Source organism: Penicillium verhagenii (genome assembly GCF_028828195.1).
Source record: "Penicillium verhagenii strain IBT 33310 chromosome Unknown utg000003l_segment0_segment0, whole genome shotgun sequence".
Taxonomy (NCBI): domain Eukaryota; kingdom Fungi; phylum Ascomycota; class Eurotiomycetes; order Eurotiales; family Aspergillaceae; genus Penicillium; species Penicillium verhagenii.
In genome coordinates this window covers 707194-727801 of record NW_026643167.1, presented here as the reverse complement: position 1 = coordinate 727801, position 20608 = coordinate 707194, and the positions used below count along the sequence as shown (strand labels likewise).

Here is a 20608-nt window from a genome sequence, read left to right as displayed (position 1 = left end):
GGGCTGTCAGATCGGGTAAAATTGGTATTGAGCTGGTATTGGATTCTGGTATTAATTGGACATCAGCCACACAACGAGGCAGTGCAAGTGTCAGCCACAGGGAGTTTTTGTTAAGGAAACATGAGAACTTGAACTTGTATGGGAACGAAACAATATGAAGGTGAATTGATTTTATTGAAACAACCGACTCGACATCTCGCACAAGTCTGTACCTTTTTTTCTTTCTTCTTTCTTTCTTCTTTCTGTTTTGTTGGTTTTTTTTCTTTTTCTTTTTTCTTCCTTCCTGTTTCTTAACTTCTATCTTTTGCCTTGACGCGGACTAAGCTACTCAAACCCCGATCAGCGCGCGGAGATCCTACCCCAGCTATTATCACCTCCATCCCCCCCTCAACCCCAACTTCTCCCACTCATTGCCCTCTCACACCTCGAGAGGGCGATTTTTTTATTATTTCGCAACGGCTTCGGATTCAGTGGAGGATGACAGGACCCAAGAATCGATGGGTGTAATACGAAAGAAGACCGCTTCGCGCGGCACCGAGGCTGGCACCAAGTTCCACTGTGATGTTTGTTCGGCCGACGTGACCTCGACGGTGAGTTGATTTGAGCTTATATACTTCTCGATTCAGATTTACTAATCTGTAAATGCTTAGGTCCGTATCTCTTGCGCCCACCCAAACTGCCATGAATATGACCTCTGCGTCCCCTGCTTCGCAGCTGGCGAGAAATCCAAAAATCACGATCCATCCTCCCACCCCTTTCAAGTCATCGAACAAAACTCCGTCCCTATCTTCCAAGATGAATGGGGTGCTGACGAAGAGTTGCTCCTACTCGAGGGCGCCGAGATCTACGGACTCGGCTCCTGGGCCGATATCGCCGACCACATCGGTGGCTACCGCAGTAAGGACGAAGTGCGCGATCATTACATCGATACCTTTGTGAATAGCTCCAACTTTCCTCTCCCCGACCGTGCCGATCCGGATGATCACAGTCTTCAAGATGCTATTCCCAAGGAAGATTTCCAAGCGCGCAAGAAGCGACGTATCGAGGAGCGCAAGGAGGCAGCCAAGGCAGCGCCCCCCACAACCCCCAAACAGAAACCTACGGCGAGTGTTCCCGCTTGTCATGAAGTGCAAGGTTACATGCCTGGTCGGTTGGAGTTTGAGACGGAGTTCCTGAACGATGCGGAGGAGGCGGTCCAACACATGGCGTTCGAGCCCGGTGCTGGCATCGGCCTTAACGGCGAGGTAGACGCTGAGAATGAGCTCAAAATGACTGTCGTTGATATCTATAATTCGCGTCTGACGGCGCGTACTGAGCGCAAGAAGATTCTTTTCGAGCACAACCTTCTCGAGTACCGGAAGAACACTGCGCTGGAGAAGAAACGGTCCAAGGAAGAGCGAGATCTACTCAACAAAGCGAAACCACTAGCCCGGATGATGAACGAGAAGGACTTTGATGATCTCAACAAGGGGCTGGAGTACGAACATAATCTACGCTTGGCCATCGCTCAACTTCAGGAATGGCGCCAGATGGGCATTGGGGATTTGAAAGCAGGCGAGAAATACGAGCAGGACAAGCAGCAGCGAGCACAACGACTATTGCCTCAAGGCTCCTTTGATCGCTTTGCTGGTGCGCGTCCCAAGCAAAACCAGATTTCCGAAACGCCCACGGCCGCGATACAGCTCACTACCCCGGAACTCCCTATTCGCCTCCAAAGCGCCGCAAACCCCCACAAGTTGCCTGACCTGGCTGACGTGACCCCGAATGACTTTGATCAGTTCCTCTTCGGCGATGCGGCCCCGCCTCCCCCAGCGAAGACCAAGTATGTCGTGCAGCCTCTGAGCGGGGTATCCCCATGGAAACTAGACAGCGAGGGAGCAGCCGACCTGCATCTATTGACCAAGGAAGAGGCCGAAGTCTGCAACATGCTGCGTTTGATGCCAAAACCATATCTAGTGGTTAAAGAGACCATGTTGAAGGAAGCGATGAAACAAGGCGGCAATCTAAAGAAGAAGGATGCACGCGCGATTTGCAAGGTGAGTTTTTCTGCGCGTCAATCCATTTGCACTCAACTTGAAATAAAGAAAAGGATTTTTTTTTCGCTGATTTACAAATTTGTTTTTCTCCCCAGATCGAAGGCACCAAAACTGGCCGCATTTATGACTTCATGGTACACAGTGGGTGGATCAGCAAGGGTTAGCTTTGATCTACAGACTTTATCTGAGACTGTGCTTGGTCTGACATTTCGCTATGATTTTTCTTTGAGAGCGTTACTTATTATTTAGGCGTTTGGAATGCGGAAGAGGGGGGAGAATTTGATCTGATACTCATGTACCGAGGTACCCAGGTGGTGGTGACACCAGTTTGATTATTTTTTGAAGATTTTCAGCACTTGATCATTACAATTATGTGTACTCGTAGAGGTGAAGTTTACATGTAAGTACTAGTACTAGTATTTTCAAAAGTGACTTTGTAAATACAACAAAAGAGCAAGCCAGCACTGGAGTTCTTGTTCTCCGCATCGGCCCTCGGCATCTCCTATCGCTTCCCACATCCATGGATTTATCAGACCCGCAATCTCATTCTCACTCCAACTTCCATAACATTGAACTCTTCATTGAACCCAACATCAGCCCGCAACGAAACAATTTAGTCATTCTACGACATTTGAACGGGTTAACATCAAACAACATGGCCAATTTCATTAATCCACCCCCAACCCCCCCGCATGCGCTCCTCTCTTTCCCAGCACCGCATGTCCTGCTGGTAACCCTGAACCGGCCTCGCGAGCTAAACTGCATCAACTCGCAAGGTCATTCAGATCTTCACGATGTGTGGGAATGGATGGACGAGGAGCCGAAGTTGAGGGTGGGTGTTATTACCGGGATAGGGAGGGCATTCTGTGCCGGGGCTGATTTGAAAGGTGAGTAGACCTTAAATCGGGTCTACCTGTTATACTTTTCTATAGAGAAACAACCCGGCTCATGGCTTTTAGAATGGAATGATAATGCCGGCTCCAATAGCCGCAGACCAATGCCAACCAGTGGTTTCGGAGGCCTTGCCAGGCGAAAGGGCAAAAAACCCGTGATCGCCGCGGTGAACGGGCTTTGTTTCGGCGGCGGCTCGGAAATGATCATCAATTGTGATCTGGTCATTGCATCCTCACGCAGTGTCTTTGGGTTACCGGAGGTGAAGCGGGGCGTTGTCGCACTCGCAGGGGCGTTACCTCGTCTCGTTCGGACAGTCGGGAAGCAGCGTGCTATGGATATGGCGCTTACGGGAAGAAATATTCTCCCCGACGAGGCGGAGAGATGGGGACTCGTGAATGAGATTGTGGATGTTGGGAATACGGAGACTCCCCTTGATGAAGGAAATCGAATTATTGTGGAACGGGCTCTAGCTGTTGCTACTGTTATTGCTGGAAATAGTCCTGACTCGGTGCTAGTTAGCCGAGAAGGGATTAAGCTTGGATGGGAGGGAATTGGGGCAGATGAGGCGACGGCAATGTTGTCTGATACTTGGGTGAAGAGACTGTACGAAGGGGAGAACATCAAGGAGGGATTACAAGCATTTGTGGAGAAGAGGGCGCCTGTTTGGAAGGATAGTAAGTTGTAATCCACTCTGTCGAGTGACAGTTTGGGTCAACAGTGTGCATTGAGGTTTCTCTCACTAGTTTAAATGTCAATAGACTCTTGTACATAGTACATAGTATGAGCATCACAAGCTTAACATTGGAACAAGTGTGAATCTCTTATGCTTCTCTTATGCTTGGAGGATATTGACGGCTTATGTCATTGACTCATTCCCGATTCCCGATTTCCGATTTCCGAATCCCGACATGTCACTTTCCTAATGCGAGTTAGCGTACCGCCATTCGAAAGAACTTAGATGGCGGAAGATGCCGACAGTGAGAATTCAAATGTTCTGAGTTTTAGTATAGAATTTGAATCCTCCAGATCCTTGACATTACATCCAGCTCGCCAGTCATGACTTCCCAATCAAAGGTCATCCTTTTCCCCTGGGATGCCAAGTGTACAAAACATAGAACCTTGCTCTATCAACAGAGAGTGGAATGTAATTGGGATCACGAAAAGGTGGAGAAAGAATGGCGTGAGGAACAAGTCAAAGGCACGAAATGCATGTACTGGATTGTGAGTTATCCATTTTCAGTCAGCCTGAAGATTGGAGTTCCGATCAGGTTCAAGTAATCACGTTAACATTCTTTATAGGCCCGAAAATCCAATGACTCGGCTGCAGAGTCTTGCACTGACGAGAATGAAGAAGTGCTATATGATACGGCCGACTCCGTGAACGGAAGTCGACGGGTAGCATCACAAAAGCCTTTTATTCCCATTGGCCACATCTCCCTAGATTCCAAGAATAAAGATGCAGATAAAATTGGTCTTGATCTTCCTTCGGAAGGAGTCTTCTGGATCAAAAGTTTTTTCATCCTGCAAACCATTCAAGGTCAGGGAATTGGGCGAGCTGCGATGGACGCAGTCGAGGATATGGCAACCCGCGAGCCACTCCGCGCACAGACGCTCATGCTGGACACAGTCACAAGTAAACATCAGCAAAGAGAGGATTTTGCAATGTCTACTTACGGTTCCGTTCCAAAGGTTAGCATATCATCACCCCCCCCCGCCCTACAGGCCGGGCCGTACCGTACATCTTTCACTAATCTCGAAGTTCTTTCAGATCACAAATGAGGACTGGTATGGCCGACGGGGTTATATGCCGATCAAGACCGTGCCGAACTACTATGATGTTTGGGATGATAATGGCGAGAGATGGGATATCGAGATTATTTTCATGCGGAAGGATATTCAGTGAAGTCTTTCCAAGGTTGAGACAGAACGACTCAAACGTCTGCTGCCCATGTGGTACATTTAATGCTTCTTGGTATTTATATGGACTAGAATTAGGGGGAAGAATGTTAATTTCAAAATTTAGACCCACACAACTTAAGTGACATGAATCTAGAATTGAAAGCCCCTGGTTATCGAGGGGACAACAGTCTTTGATAGGCAAATGAGGGGGAAACGAGGTGAGTTAAAATCTCCTGCGTCATTGGTCTGGGGAGTTTCCAGTGGCATAAGACTGAAATCTGCATGAATGATTTCGGTGAATGTGGCCATTTGCGAACATTTTTCAACCAATCAGGTGCGGCATTAATCATGATTCATGAGTCCATGACCTCCCGAGGTTGAGAGTAGATGTCGTCACGGGAAACTATAACCAAGGGTTCTGATATGGTACATATCGTATATAACATTTGAATCATTCGCAGCCACAATCCAAATGGTTTTTAAAGTGAAAGAGATGAATAGAATAATGTAAAAACTCCTGTAATCTTAATCTCCTGGGTCCTCGCGTTCCTTGGTTTCTTGGTTTCTTGACCAGTTCGTATGTGATCAGCTGCCCTTTCTCAGTTACTATACACTCTAATATCTAGATAGATTCTGACATCCCCTCCTTTGAACATTTGAAAACTACTCATTAGTGCCATCTCCAAAATCATCATTCAACTTGATCTCTTGGAAATATAACCCAAAAGAATCGCAATGACCGAATCATCCGAAGAAATCGCCACGGGGGTCGAATTCCTAGCCAAAACAGCTCACATCATCGATAGCATCAGAACAAACCTTCGACATAATCGACTTGACCGGAAAGAATTTCAGAGACTACTCGGCTTATATTCGAATCGTGCCGAGTCAGATGGGAGAATCATGAATGCCGCAAGACAAGAACCTCACTGCGCCAACCGTGGTCTATTCCTCGCTTACAACCACATGGAGTTGATATCTTGGTTAAATCAAAAGAATTACACCATTCCCGCAACTTCGGTGAAGTGGTACAATTGGAAGCAATTTCGGGGGCAAAATCGAATCCCGCCATTTTGGAGCTCGTCGGCGACCATGGAGCTTCAAGCATTGATGTCGAACATTGAGCGCACAGCTGCATTGGTTTGTGCGGATCTGAAGGCCCATAATGTAAGTCAGATGATTTGAAAATTCAACATTGGACTTTCTCTTTCTCTTCCCACTCTCCCAAGATTGTGTCAATGTTGGGACGTTCCAGGTACAAGATGTGCCTAGGTGAATGTGAAAGGGCTGAGACAGATTGTTCAGATCTCCATACCGAAAACCTCAATTGTATATCGAGATGTGCCAGTGGGTGAGCACGTTGCTACGCCCCCTACAGAAGGTAAGGATCAATTGATCGGCGTTCAATGTTGGGAAGCCGACTCGAACTGTTGAGTGCTGATAACTTAACCTTAGCCTATGAGGACCTTCTTCGTCGAGGGACGATTGCGCAGCAGAATCTTTTAGGAAGCAGAGCCGGAGATACCGAGAAATAATACCGAGTCTGTTATGTACTTGATACTTTATCTTCTTGATTGATTATTTTCAGCTATTTCGGTTTTGTGTATTTTATTTTTGCTTTCCTAATTTTTTCTCCATCGAGAACTCTACCAAAAAAAAAAAAAAAGAGAGAAGAAAACAAGAGGGGGGAATTTGCTGAGACTCTGAAAGATTGCAAGATCACGGTTTGCGGGGTAGTGCTTGGTCGTGGAACACTGGGGATGGGGTAGTAGTAGTAGTACACAAATGACGTTTCGCAATGGGCTTACTCGGCCATGATTCAAGCCCTTTTCCATTGTGACCGAGCCGTCGGTGAGAAATAAAGGAATAATCTCCGGGGCCTTGAACAATCATGCTAGGATTGATCTCAAGGAGATGTCGATGAATCACCGTGGAAGCTTACGTAGGTGGAGAAACTAAAGGTGCTGGAAAGTTGTGGCGCACTGTACCCCTGATTCCTGGCGCCGTCATTTTGGCGGGGATCGGTTTGATAAAGTCGTCATTCTTCGATATCCAGTTCAGATATTACTTGTCGACGGGCAAGGTCGGGGTTGTCGGCTTGACTCAGCGGTAAATAAGACGGTAATCTACATAAGTGAGTTGATGCCGATACGTGAATTGCCGATCATCCATGTGTGGGACTCAGTGGGAGTCCAGACCCCAGTGTGGATACCTATTCAAACTATGTAGTAGCGTGTACCTAGCGGATTGCATAGACATTGCATCAATGCTTGTACAAGGGAAATAACCCCCCAACATTTGAATGCATCATACTTATAAAGAAACAGGTGAGACACGAGCAGAAGTACAAATTTACCCCTTCTTCTTAAAACTCGGATCGTTAATAAGCCACATAATTGAGTTCAATTCAATTGCCAGGTTGCTAATTCATATATGCAGAATCGTGAAGTCGTCAGGAAAGAAAAAAAGAGGTGGGGGAAAAAATACAAAATAAGAAAAGCAAAGGAGTCAGTTCACCATGGCGCCGTGTATGCCCATATTCCATGCGACCGGAAGAATGCACAAAAAAAGGAAGCCTCTTTAGATGCGGGGCTGACCCGGGGCCCTGTTAGCTGAATGATTAGTCTCATAGTTTCAAATTTAAATTTGGGAAATCAACAGGGCAAAGGCAGAGTAAGAAACGAGATTCAAACGTACTTGGCCTCGGACTGCACCCGGTCGATCACTTTCACCACGGGCTGGAATAATGGGTGCTCCCGCTCCAAGCCAGTCAGTTGAACAGCTGCATCGGCAGGTGAGTTCTCTTTAAGGATCTTGGCCAGTTCCACACTCTCGTCGTCACCCTCAACATTCTGGAAACGCAGGGCCATCTCCACCGAACCCAGCAATGCCTCGTAGCGTGCGTGGCGCTCCGCTAATTGGGCGGCAGGACCGATGAACCGTTCCTTGCGACCCAGCTTGCGCATCGGGGCCCGACCAACGCGCTCGACGCTGTCTTCCAGGTATGGGTTCGAGATACGGCTGATGATGGTCTCCACGTAGCGTTGCTGCTCTGTGGCGGAAATCTCATGCTTGTCAACGATGAGTGAAGCGGTCTCGTTCAGGACATCCCGGACGGCACCCTTGATAAATGAATCACGCATAGCCTCGGCGATGGTCTTCTTGCCGGCATATTTCCCAAAGTAGGCGGCGGTCGCATGGCTGGTGTTGACGGTAAACAGCTTACGCTCAATGTAGGGCTCGAGATCATCAACCCAGTGAATCGCGGCGATCTCGGGGTGTCCCACGTTGGCGAATGGAGTCTTTTCGACGACCCACTCGTAGAATTTCTCGATGCGAACGTTGAGTCCCGCGTCGGCGGCCTGCGCAGGCACGATACGATCAATGGCCGAGTTGGCAAATTGGGCTCGCTGGCCGAGAGACTCGACTCGGGCCGGGTCAGTCTTGTCCTTGATGTAACCGTGCAGAGTGTCGGTGCCACCGATCATATTCTCACAGGCAATGACTGCGAGTGGCTTGGGGGTGGATCGGATGTCAATGCCCTTGGCGATGACGGGAGCAATAAACTTGAGGATATTGGGGCCCACGGCGCAAGTGACAATGTCGGCGGTGGAGATTTCCTGGACAACATCTTGTTCGTGGGTCTTGGAGTTGATGGCACGGTAGTTGGTAATGGTCTTGGTGGTTTCCCCTTCCTCACTGACCTCAGTCACCTGGTAAGACTTGGTGGATTGTAGGGCAGAGATGATGCTATCCATCACATCAATGAAGACGACTTCATAATCGGCCGTGTGAAGAAACTCCGCCACAAAGCCACGGCCGATGTTGCCGCCGCCAAAATGGATCGCTTTCTTACCCATGATTGGATACTGGGGGGATGGTGGGATGCAGTGTGATTGATGGGTAATTAACAGATGATGTTATAGATCCAGGATCAAGGGAAAATGGAGAGTTGACTTTGTTGATGGGTTTGGAAGTGTATGAGAAGGTAGGTAAGGGAGGGGGACCAAGGAAGTATTTAAGGGAGGGAGAAAAAGAAGGAATGAGGGGATTTTTTAATAAAACCCAATCAATACGCTTTTCTCTGGTTTTCTTGTATTTATTTACTGGAAAGAGAAAGAACGGAATTCTCGTGAGATTTTCCAAGGAACCAACGACCAGAGCATATCAGAGACCAAGTGAATGACTTCATCGATGTCGGGAGGCGCACGGAACAAGCCTCCGCCTTGTTTCAACTGCCATAACATCATTATGCTTTTGGACAATGCCCATTGATGAAGTGTAACCCTTTTTTTGTTTTTCTATTTTCCTTATAAAAGTAATTTCAAAGAATGTACTACGTTGGACTTGAAGTTAATGATATTGTATAGAGTTGTGTATAGAGGTAGAGAGAGAGGGAAAGAGAGTATGGTATAGTACTAGTATGGTATCATTACTGCCTTCTATGTACTACTAGTATCCACATGTGCATCAATACACCAATAAGTAGATTACTTCTCAATCAATTACACAGCATTACAGCATTACAGCATTACAGCAACTACTAAACTCAACATACTAGTTAATCAACTCTCATTTCTATTCATTTCTATTCATTTTTTTACTCATTTATTATTCATTTTTTTTTATTACGTCGGGCACTAAGACCGAGATCACGGTTTAACGCTTAACCTGATTCGGCTTCGCATTTATCCCTCAAACCGTTCATGTTCTTTCAATCCATTCTGATTTGTTCAAAGGCTCTGGAATTCCGAGCTTTGAATGATGATGCATTTCGTGATTGCGGGAATTCCCGTATCTCACGATGTTACTCTTTTCTCCCTCTCTTGCCTCTATGCGCTTTTTTACTCCGCATTTGCCGGCAAAACGCCCCGAACTCTCCCTCTTTCTCTCTCCCTCTCTCTTCACACATCCGTTGGGCTAAATGAGGCTTAGTTCACGTTACCCAAAAAGAATTCCCCCATACATCAGCCATGATCCCCCTCCCGGAGCACTGTGTTCCTGTGAGCGTATTTCAAACTTTGGGTGGCATCGAATCTGATATACGAATCTTTGTACTATTTCCCATAGTACTTAGACCTGATCGACTCACCGTTCCCCACTTCTTAATTCCGATACTACAGCCTCTGAGTCCTGACAGGCCACCCGCTCACCTGCCCCGGTTTTTACTCCGTTAGTCGCAGATGTGAGCGTCGTGGTTCCGAGGTTTATTCGAGTCTACTTCGTCGTCGCTTTCTAGTCCCTACTACCATCTTCTTCTTCTTCTTCTTTCCATGCGGGTTGCATGTCCTAGCATGTCCCCTGGCATGTCCTAACCGATCCTACTGCCGAGATACACCCCTCCCTTGAATCGCCTTCTATAATTGGATACTAAACTTAGCGTGCCATTTTGCTTGGGGCGATAGAAAAGGATGACTCCATCGTGAGTCGTCAACCTGCCATTCAAAACACTTGGTCCTCCGTATACATTGGACAGTGCCCCCCCCCCTTCCCTAAAATATGGCTTGGCTCATTTCCGTCCCCAGTCGCTTGGTCCATATCTGATTGGTTTGACACGGGGATTTGCTTTCATTCAGCTGGCATCGTCATTTCACATTCAAATAATAAATAAAAACCTATTCAAAATGGTTACGCTTCAATACAAAAGTCATCAGGGTACGAGTTTCCCCGAACCCTGCATCTAATTCCAATTGGGATTCTAGTGCATGAGCGCACTGTCCTCTCCCCCCTTTGCCCCCTCCTAACATGCTAGATCCTCTCGCATGTGTCGTATCTGATTTCTTACCCCTCCAACCCCTCCTCCTCGTCTTTTGTGACCGGCGGAGGTGCCACGTGCGGTACTCGGACAAAAACATTAATGAAACTGGCGATGCTCGCCGCCAGAAGTAACCCGGCAGCCGCCCAAGTCATGCCGAGGAACTTGGACCCGTAGCTAGCCGAAACGTTTGATCCATCCCCGTGGGCATTGATCAAAGCCACAAATTCGAACGCTACTACCGTCGCAATAATAGACGCTATGCTCATACTAAGGGACCCCAGCTGACACAAACCCCAATGACAAAAAATATGTTAGCCGCTAAAAATAATAATCCAAAGAAAAACAGACAAGGCGAAAACGGGGTGCGAGCACAGGAGTTGAAGGAATAGTCAATACTTACCACCAGGAATCCAAACTCAAATAGCCCTTGCTGCGTCCTCTGTGTAATGAGCGACGAGACCCGCACTAGAAGAACGGCACCCATCGCGCTCACACCAATGCAGAACAGTACCGCCATCGACTGTGTCGTGAGTCGGAAGGCGTGAAAGTCATCGCTGATCACACGTGGCCACTCTAGCGTTGGTCCATGTGTTATGCCTTCCGACCAGGCATCCGTCAGATCAAATGAGAAAAGTATCTGGCGGTCTGAACACTGTGTCACGTTCCGCGCGTTACCTGGTAGGCCTGGCTCGACTGTGCCTAAAGTGCCTTGGCAGTATGACATGACATGGATAGAATAGAACTCGTGGACGTCGGAAGTGGATTCGCCTTCTGGAGTATAGAGCTAGGTAAGATTAGGCGTATTAGTCTGGGAGTCTTCGGGGTTGCTCTTTTCTTTTTCTTCTTCATTGAGGCTTGTGATTTGGCACATACGGTGAGAATATCGGCTCCATCGAGCAGATTCCTTTGAGTCCCTGCGAACAGGCATAGGAGAGTAAGGATGAATGCAATGAAGACTGCCCCCACGGGGAACAGACCCTTGAAATCGGGTCGGGACATTTCTGCTGGTTTGGGCTAGGACTATCAGTATTGAAGAGTCTGATCGTGAATTTTGAAGACCATGTTCGGGGTAAAAGACTAACCTATTGAACCAAAAAAACTCGAAGATCAGATAACAGTAAACAGGCTGTTAGAGGAAACTCGATGGCGTACACTGCGGCAATAAGAAGAAATCGAGAGTCAATACATGGGAGACATATGGGGTCGATTAATCTTGGTCCGTAACCTACCAAGATGTTGAAGCAAAAGCAAAACCTACCTTATTCACTCTAGGGATCTTTGGTTCTTCGACCCTCAAACCCTTTATACAACACACTCAACAAGCATTTCCTAACTCCATGTATGCGCGCCATCATTCTCGATATGGGCTTGCAGGCAGGAGTAGGCGAGGCCAGGAGCGCGATCCCACATGTCGGGGGGCTGTCATCCCAAGGATCAAGGATCTATCCTCCACAGCATTTTCATCGGAGGAGGAGAAGGATCGCAGTGTTATCGATTGATTCTCCGATGGGAATTCGTGAATTCCGTTTGGTTGGGTTGGAAGGGGGTTGTGGGGGTGGGTTGAGGAATGTTGCCAGCCACTGGGGATTTTGTACACCAATAATTTGGAGGTGGATTTCTGAGATCATGCGTGACCTTGGGAATGAACATGGCTTTTGAATTGATCAATTGTGAATAATGAATCCCCTTCTTTTCTCCCTCTTCGTGTCTTTCGAGATTTGTTTGTCAACTCAGGCCGCCATCATTGGTTTTTTAAAAAAAAAAAAAAAAAAAAAAAAAAAAAAAGTCTTCAATGTTGGGTCAGGTTTGATTATCTGTTCCAAATTTTTATTGAATGTTGGAGCCCTCCAAATTATTAAATGATCAATTGATTCTTTAAACATGTCTGCAAAAGTGCAAGCAGCACTCCAACATTGAGACACCTACAAAACTTCCAAGGTTTACATACATGTATCGCCTCATCGATCAACATTGATGAAAGGCCGCAGCTAATCCAAAAACCTTTCACAGTGTTAAATAGCAATGCACCTTGACTTGGCTCAAAACTTAGTCAATGGTGTACTCAAATCCAGACTTTCTTCTCGCTGTCTGCGCTGTTCACGACTCTCACTACTTTGGTCCAAATAGGCTACTCAATCGTATGTTGTTGTATTAGCTTATATTCAACAAAACTTTACGAGTCAAGACTTACGCTTCTCGCCAAACACTGTAGTTCGGATTCCTCGTCTCGTTCCCTTATAGGTACCAGGGATAACACGGTGAAGTGTACAGCTGTGACATTCAAATGTTCAGTATCGAAAGAAACCTCCCAGATGCACTTTACAGATAGATTTGCATCCATGGATACACCTGAATGGGTAATTTTAACGAACCGATTATCCCACATTGCAACACCTCCTACAGTCCATTTCCATCGAACGTAATGGTCGTCAGCAGAATGAATGTGGTATGTCAGAAAATCAAGGATCTTGTCTGTATTGGCAAGTTAGCGAATAGGCCAGAGACCTGTTTAGCTATTGGGCTTGGATGACAAACCGGATTCAAGCTTTTTCAACTCTGCGAATCCAGTCACAAACCCCGGGTTGACATTAAGTGCCTTCAGCTTCGTAACGGGATGGGTTCGGACAGCGGGATGATGAGTATCTATGGGAGGACGATTGGGACCGGCATCCCAGAGATCCAGAATCGTATCGTCTGCTTCAAGTCAGGCGATATGCACATTTTAAACGGCAATAGTTGCACGTACACTGCAATCTTGATGTATGTACGGCATGCAGCTCGTCAAGGAACTTCTGGTAGGGTTTGCTGAGTGCATCATAGAGCCCATATTGAGAGACCTAGATAAAGCGTGAGTCAAGGCCCGAGTAAACAATCCTTCTGGAGAGAGATCATGTTTTTACCCAAGCCGTATCACCTCCCACAGCAGGGTGCTCCTCCATTCTGAGCAAAGAATATGATGGAGCTACGGAGCGGGATTAGACATATGTACTAGACATGACAAGGTCGGAACTAAGTTGAAGGTTTAGAATCTTACGGTTTATCTCAAAGGACGTATCGGCATGAAAGTCACCGCTCGGCTTTGCTCACAAGTTAGTATTATCAGATCCTCTTCACGAGACGCCCCTTGATTTTTTGAAGGCCTTACCCATGGAGTATACTTCAGGATTTCACGATGGTCTTCGCGACTACCCTGGATAGTCACAAACTGTGATTTCAGTGTTTTCAAAGTTAATACCGGTGACCCATGTTTGGAAATATAAGCATATGTTACCTTTTGATCCTTTTGTGCAGGATGTTTGTCCAAAATCCCTATTATACTCAGTCATTGAACATAATAGTATAGGCCATCAACAATTTAATCTACCATAATGTTCGAATAGCTTCACCTGCTCTTCGGTCGTCAAATCCTGCCCCTGGAAGAAAACTACACCTCTCTCGTTAACTAATAGCGCCAACTCATCCAGCTGCTGTCCGTTCAGTCGTGATAGTTGCACATTCTCCAAAAGAGTGCCAATCGACTCGGTAAGGTCCACACGTTTCGCTACTGCAAATAATGCCTTCTTCTGGGGGTCTGCAAATTCGGCCCGATCTCGAGGCGGGGTGACTGGTTTGCGAATAGGCTCGGGTGGGACATGATCTTTGATTTTGGGGTTAAAATTCGGATGTAATGTAATGGGTGTGTTTGAATCGGGTGAGATGTATTCGAGGGCTGCCAAATTTGCCATATTTCTGGCTGCCGTGGTGGGCCTGTATTTGATTATAGATAATAGATTCAATTTATCTCAATTTATTCAAATATCCAGGCGAATGATCGGTTCACTGAAGGGAACTTCCGAATAATGGACGTCTAATGTCTCTAACTGATTTTTTTTCTCTCTCTTTCTTTTCGTTTCCCCTCGTTTTGATTTCAAATCCCCATTATGTTAGACTTCTCCCCTAATACTTAGGTAGCTTATGTAGCCTTTTGCAATCTTAATGGCTCATGACGCCATCTAGAGTTCGGAAAATCGATTGCATCAACGTTGACATATCTGACATGTACAGAAAACCGCCGCCGCTTTTAGGAAACACCAAAATCCAAGCCTCGGTTAAATAAGTCTTACCATGAATGTGTTTAAGTAGAGAAACGATTTATTATTAATGTGTTCCCTCAAAATCGCGTGGCGATTGAATAGGACTTTCATAGTCGCCTTAGAAACATTTGAACATGGGGTCATTTGGGAGTAATGAACCAATCAAATTCCATAAAACCCGTCTCAAGTTGCTGCCCCGCTTGTTCTCTGCGGTTGACCTCAATTTACATGTATCATGATTGCTCCTGAGCTCAGCAGGAATTACATTAATTGTACATATGTAGTGACTTTTGATTGTCAGCTCTAAGGGGAAAGTTTTCGTAAGCCAGTTGCGTCATCCCAAGACGAAAGGTTCAGTATTTCTTTTGATATCAAGGGGCGAGGGAGACAATTACCACGAGGGAATGTGCCGCTTTTCCGAATCCATGGGCTAAAACCAGGGGGCCTTGATTGTAAATTCCAGTCTATATCATTAGTTGCCGATCTTTGTGCTCATCTCAACGAGTTGACCAAGTGCTAAGATGGGCAAAGTATCCTGAAAGGGGGATATGTGCTAGAATGGCTACGGAGTATACGTAGGTAGGGGACGGTGCGAGATGTGTTTGAAAAGGAGTTTAATGTTGGATGGACCTAGGTCATGTTCATGATGATGATGATGATGATGATGATACCTCAAGCACCTGTTTTGAGTCTCTTGAAATATTTCATTGGAGATGAAGGGCCTTGCCTAGCAAGGCAACTTTCTAGAAACCCGGTCGGGCCCCTGGAGGCGCGGTCTTGTATGCGGGTGGCGGTTGCTTTATGATCGGCTAGATCGGTATCCCTATATAGAGAAGGTACATGTCATTGTCCGGAATTTTTATTGGCTGCAGATATGCGGCTGCTCAGCGATCGTCTCCGGTAGCTTCCAGGGCGAGCGCCCCTGGTGTTCATAGTACTCCGTATATCCGTAAACAACATTTGAAGATTTGATAAGGGAAAAGACCTGTGTCAGCCTCCTCCGGTGGGTACGAAGTACTTGCAGGGAGAAGGAGGCCGTCTGCTCGGGCATAATAGAAGACGTATTGCCGTACTTTTTCCAAGGGTATACAGCTATGAAGCTAAAGGGCTTGTCCCGATAGCGAAGTGATCAACAATGAGGATCAAGGAAAAGCCCCTAGAGTGTCCAATTTTCATTTCAGCTAGTGGGTGGTAAGTATATGCAATTGTTTTCAAGTCCCGCAGTCTTCATGATTAAAAAGAGCCGTTGGCTCCACCGAGCCGGAGAATGCGGCAAGTTTTCCAAGCGGAGTACGGAAGTACAGTTTCAGGCACCGAAGACCGAAGACCTAGGAAGACCTAGGAAGACCAAGTGTGCGGGAGATTGGGGAGGTCCAATCCACCTTCAGACTAAGCCGCCCCATGCGACGCGCAAAGAGACCAGGAAACAGACCAGCCAAAGATTTTTATTTTTTTTTCGGGGGTTTCTGGGCTGGACAAGGAGGGGCTCCTAAGCGCTAAAGGTACCATGTGCGCGCATCCGGGGATATGACTGGCCGATGGGGCACATCCCCCTCTCCAGATGCTAGCGTCGAGTTAAAAAAAGCCAACCAGCGACGTCAGATCTCGAGGGTCTTTTTTTAAAACCGGGTTAGATTTATGCTTATAGGAAGAATTGCACCTCAGTGAAAAAGATCCGCACTAGCAAGCAGAAGAGGAAAGTGAGCACGTGTGTGCTCGTCTGGGCACGCGAGCTTTTTCCCATTTTGGGGTTTTTTTTTCTTTGCCTATTGAGCTCTTGAGCTCTTGAGCTCTGGACAGTGAGTAGAGATGGGTTCCCCAGAATTAAGGAACGTGTCACCGTGTAAAAGATCTCCAGATGCCCCGAGTGTTTTTTTCAGTGCTGATCTTGACCTCTCTTTTTTGATTATTTTCCCCCTTCTTTTTCTTTTTCTTCTTTTCTTTTTTTTTTTTATCTCCAACGCGAGAAAGTCCCCCCTCACGCGAGCACATGTCGGTCTGGGGCTAACGGTGCATCCGAAGAGAAAATGGAATCGTGTTTACTCCACTTCGCAGATCCCGATACTTCTTTGGGTAAGCGGTAGGGTCCAATCTGGGTTCCTGTGGTGCAATCTGCCACCACGTGCGGTGATGATTGGCTGAGAGTTTCCGCTTTTTTCCACTTTCCTCCACTTTTTATCTCCACTTTTTTTCTTCTTCTTTTTGCCATTTTCTTTCGTCCGGATCCACTTGCACCTTCTGCTTTCGTTCCAGTGCGAACCACAGGCAAAAGATGACCGAAAAAAAAGGCGAAAACGAAACGAAATGGCCATTTCTTGGATTTCCTTGGGATTTCTTGGGTCCATTGGAAGAGGCCCATTGAACATTTCCCCTTCATACTAATGTTCAAGTGGAGCTTGCCACCATAAGGCCGAACTTGAGAAGCGGGGCCCAGCTCTTCCGTGAGTCCCGTTCCTTTGCCTAAGAAAAAAAAAATTATAAGATCTTGAAATCCACGCCGGATTTGGTTCGGACCACCCCAATTTTTTTTTTGTGTGGTCAACCACATATACCACTACTCATCTTGGTCCTACCCTCCTACTCCTCTCCTCCCCCGAACCTCCTCCCTCCGAAACTCCTCTGGCCTAGGACTCGCATTGTCTGGTCCTGCACAGTCCAAAGCCAATCCTTGCTTGGTTGCGCGCTCCCAATCAAGCTTGAAATCGGCAACGGACCCAATTAAATTCATCATGGCCGACTTTGGATTGCGTGCCCCTCATGGGCCCGACATGACTGGCACTCACAACCCGTTGGAGGATATGGATACTTATGAGAGAGGTGCCTTTGACGAGTTAATTCGCCCCGACGATAGCTACACAAAAGATGGAACCTATTGGGCAGATTTGCCACTTGGTCAAAAGATCAAGTTCGTCAGCTCCTACGACGCCGCCGAGGCCAAGCGTGAATTGGGAAACATTTGGGATATGATCAAGATTGACCCTCTCTCGCCCGTCTCATATTACTTCCGTAACATGGTCCTGCCTGGTGCCGGTCTAGGTCTGGAAGGTTACGTCCTGTTCTCCATCGGTAACATTAAGCCATTGTTCGAAAAGACATATCCCGATTGTTGGGACACAGCTACCACCTGCAATCAGCAATGGATCAACGCTGTCGACTACTTGGAGATCATTGGTATCATTTTCGGTCAGATTTTGGTGGGAATTATTGGTGATTGGTATGTTTTATCGGCAATTCTCGGACACCTGGGATGAAGAACCAAAGGAAAAGAACCCAGACTAACTCAAGGTTTATAGGTTGGGACGTCGGTGGGGTTTGATTCAAGATGCCACCATCATGTTCATTGGTCTGATTATGCTTACGGCTGCTTGGGGTCTTACTATGAATGGCTGGATTATCTGTTATGCCTGGTCGCTGTTCTTCTACAGTGTTGGTGTTGGTAAGTAGGCAACATGTGCCCCTCGCGAGGCGAAAATCGCCCTCAATTCTCTAATGCCTTACTAACCAATTAATAGGTGGCGAATATCCGATGACGGCAACAAGCGGTATGGAGAATGCAGTGGGCTCTGGCAAGATCTCAACCAAGGAGGACCGCCTCCACCGTGGTCGTAAGGTCACCAGCGCTTTCTTGATGCAGGGCTGGGGTCAATTTTTTAACCAGGCTCTACTCATTATCCTGCTGTTGATTTTCCACCACGGGAGCGGCAACAACCCATACTCTGCCGTTTCGACTCAATGGACATACCGTATTTCCTTTGCCATTCCGGCTGCTGGAACCCTATGGCTGGTCTACTACCGCGCGTACCACATGAAAGCGGCGAGCAAACAGTTGACCGCAGCGAAGAAGAAGTCAGCAGTCACTGGTTATGACGTCGACTCATTACGCCTCACGTTCAAGTACTTCGGTCCTCGCCTGATTGCAACTATGGGTGGCTGGTTCTGTAACGATGTCTTCTTCTACGGTAACAAGCTGTTCCAAAGTGAATTCATCTCCGTTATCAGTCCATCCTCTGACTCCATCATGCCCACCTGGTTGTGGAGCTTGGTGAACGTCGGTGTCTCTCTGGTCGGCTATTATTGTGCCTCATTTGTCATCGACAACAAACTATATGGCCGCAAGTGGATGCAAACCTTCGGCTTCTTAATGTGCTTTGTTTTGTTCGTGATTCCCGCTTTTCACTACGAGTACTACACTTCGGCCGAGCATATCAAGGAGTTCCAAGCCATGTACTTCCTTAGCTCGTTCTTCAACCAGTTTGGTCCAAACAGCGTGACCTTCCTGGTCGCCGCCGAGGTTTACCCCACCCCCATCCGTGCCACCGCCCATGGCCTGTCTGCCGCGTCTGGTAAATCTGGCGCCCTCCTGGCAGCAGTTCTGTACAACTACATCTCCGATCAAACGAAATTTCTAGTCGTTCCATGGTTCGGTTTGGCCGGTGTCGTTCTGACTCTGGCCTTCTTGCCGGATACCACTGGTCTGGATTTGAAAGAACAAGAGCGTCGTTGGCAGTACATCCGAGAGGGTCGGGAAAGTGAATATCATGGCCCTGCAGTCCACCCTAAGCACCTTTCCTGGTACGAGCGCTACGTCCTGCACCTTGATCGCAACTATGATGCCGAGCAGGACTACCAACACAAGGTTGAGGAGTATCGTGCCGAGTGGGAGGCTGCCATGGCTTCCAAGTACGCTGAGAAGGAAAGCGGCGATGATAGCGTCGATGACACCGATGATTCACTGCTCGAGGGTCATGTGCACACTTACTTCCACCGCACCAGTCCCATGTTCAAGGGTCAGAGTCCCATGGAGAAGCCTGGTTCCTCCAACAGGAAGGACGACTTCACCTTGCCACCCGCTGCTGAAGTAGACGAGGACGCCTATACCAATGCTGAGCGACACGACAATCCCGCAAACGTGCCCGCCACTTCCGATGAGCAAAACACACTCTCCAGTGCCACCGCCACTACATATAACAACGAGCAGCGCACAATCTCGAGCGAGTCACATACATTCTCATCAAGTGAGAAACGCTCATAGATGGATGATCGGACTCGATCTTCCAGTACATATTCTACACATTTCTGGCAGGCTTGTTTATTTTTATTTTTTTTGGGGGGGGGGGGGCTTTTCTGTTTTCTTTTGGGACGTTTGGAAAAGTGTTCTTTTGGCTGTTTATATTTGATCAAGCACATCACCGCTTGCTTTGGACATTGCATGACTTGCATTGATTTGGCGCCTGTTTATAATTATATAGATGTTGATATCTTCACATACCCAGCTTCGGCTTGAATGATCATGGATTCCATTGATTGGAATCTAGTCTCGAATTTTCATACCTTCCAGATACCTTGCAACAGTACTTCAAAGGTAGGAGGAACTCATGCCATGTCCACAGGTGAAAATCGCCCCTGGACCGAGATCTAGAACTTTCGAATTATGCACCTGTGGAACCCTGGAACTGGGGGAAAATTCAATTTCATCGCGCATCATATCCATGGATGCGTGTGCGCCCACTTTATCCCCGGCTTGATGAATTCAATGTTTACTAAAAGTGTTCATACTAAGCGAAAGCCAAAAAAAACCCCCCCCCCAAGGCTGTTATTTAGTTGACTACTATGATTTATCCAGATCAGAATTTGTTTTCAAGTTCCAAGAGCGAAACTTGCAACATTGAATGCGTTTACTGTACGCCCTTGACTCGGGAGATATCGTGACCTTTAATCTACCGGGAACAGATACCGCCGCTTTATGGCAAGCCAAGAAACCTATTATGTAATCGCTTAGGGTGCCAAGGAATAAATCCCAAAAAGGAAAGGACAAAAAATGCGGTCCAGCTTTGCATCATCGTCCCCACTGGCAGCTATGGCATTATACTACATTACCAATATTCAACAAATAGATCCCTCCACTTCGATGGTGTTGTAGGCAAAGAGAGGGAGGGGGAAAAAACTGA

At 47.0% G+C, this 20608-nt stretch overlaps 6 protein-coding genes across 6 annotated transcripts; 3 read left to right on the top strand and 3 right to left on the bottom strand.

Moving 5' to 3' along the window:
• Positions 1–497: 497 nt before the first annotated feature.
• Positions 498–3615, top strand: adaB (chromatin-binding transcription regulator ADA2; the record flags this gene model as incomplete). The annotated part of the gene is made up of 4 exons (XM_057161071.1): positions 498–590; positions 651–2036; positions 2791–2923; positions 2996–3615. 4 exons carry the CDS (start codon positions 498–500, stop codon positions 3613–3615), a joined length of 2232 nt encoding a protein of 743 aa, XP_057024356.1.
• A 1949-nt stretch (positions 3616–5564) lies between these two features.
• N7466_001672 (glyoxalase family protein) lies at positions 5565–6014 on the top strand (the record flags this gene model as incomplete). Its single annotated transcript, XM_057161070.1, has 1 exon — positions 5565–6014. The coding sequence occupies one exon, from the start codon at positions 5565–5567 to the stop codon at positions 6012–6014; it is 450 nt and encodes a 149-aa protein (XP_057024355.1).
• A 1395-nt stretch (positions 6015–7409) lies between these two features.
• N7466_001671 (mannitol-1-phosphate 5-dehydrogenase) lies at positions 7410–8689 on the bottom strand (the record flags this gene model as incomplete). Its single annotated transcript, XM_057161069.1, has 2 exons — positions 7410–7434; positions 7527–8689. 2 exons carry the CDS (start codon positions 8687–8689, stop codon positions 7410–7412), a joined length of 1188 nt encoding a protein of 395 aa, XP_057024354.1.
• Positions 8690–10610: 1921 nt separating this feature from the next.
• N7466_001670 (SUR7/PalI family protein) lies at positions 10611–11586 on the bottom strand (the record flags this gene model as incomplete). The annotated part of the gene is made up of 3 exons (XM_057161068.1): positions 10611–10868; positions 10988–11371; positions 11461–11586. 3 exons carry the CDS (start codon positions 11584–11586, stop codon positions 10611–10613), a joined length of 768 nt encoding a protein of 255 aa, XP_057024353.1.
• A 1063-nt stretch (positions 11587–12649) lies between these two features.
• N7466_001669 (TauD/TfdA dioxygenase family protein) lies at positions 12650–14312 on the bottom strand (the record flags this gene model as incomplete). Its single annotated transcript, XM_057161067.1, has 10 exons — positions 12650–12696; positions 12779–12858; positions 12960–13059; positions 13123–13281; positions 13334–13424; positions 13488–13549; positions 13622–13664; positions 13733–13792; positions 13859–13896; positions 13952–14312. The coding sequence occupies 10 exons, from the start codon at positions 14310–14312 to the stop codon at positions 12650–12652; spliced, it is 1041 nt and encodes a 346-aa protein (XP_057024352.1).
• A 3077-nt stretch (positions 14313–17389) lies between these two features.
• On the top strand, positions 17390–19692 carry N7466_001668 (putative MFS phosphate transporter; the record flags this gene model as incomplete). The annotated part of the gene is made up of 3 exons (XM_057161066.1): positions 17390–17874; positions 17954–18096; positions 18173–19692. The coding sequence occupies 3 exons, from the start codon at positions 17390–17392 to the stop codon at positions 19690–19692; spliced, it is 2148 nt and encodes a 715-aa protein (XP_057024351.1).
• Between the last annotated feature and the right edge of the window lie 916 nt (positions 19693–20608).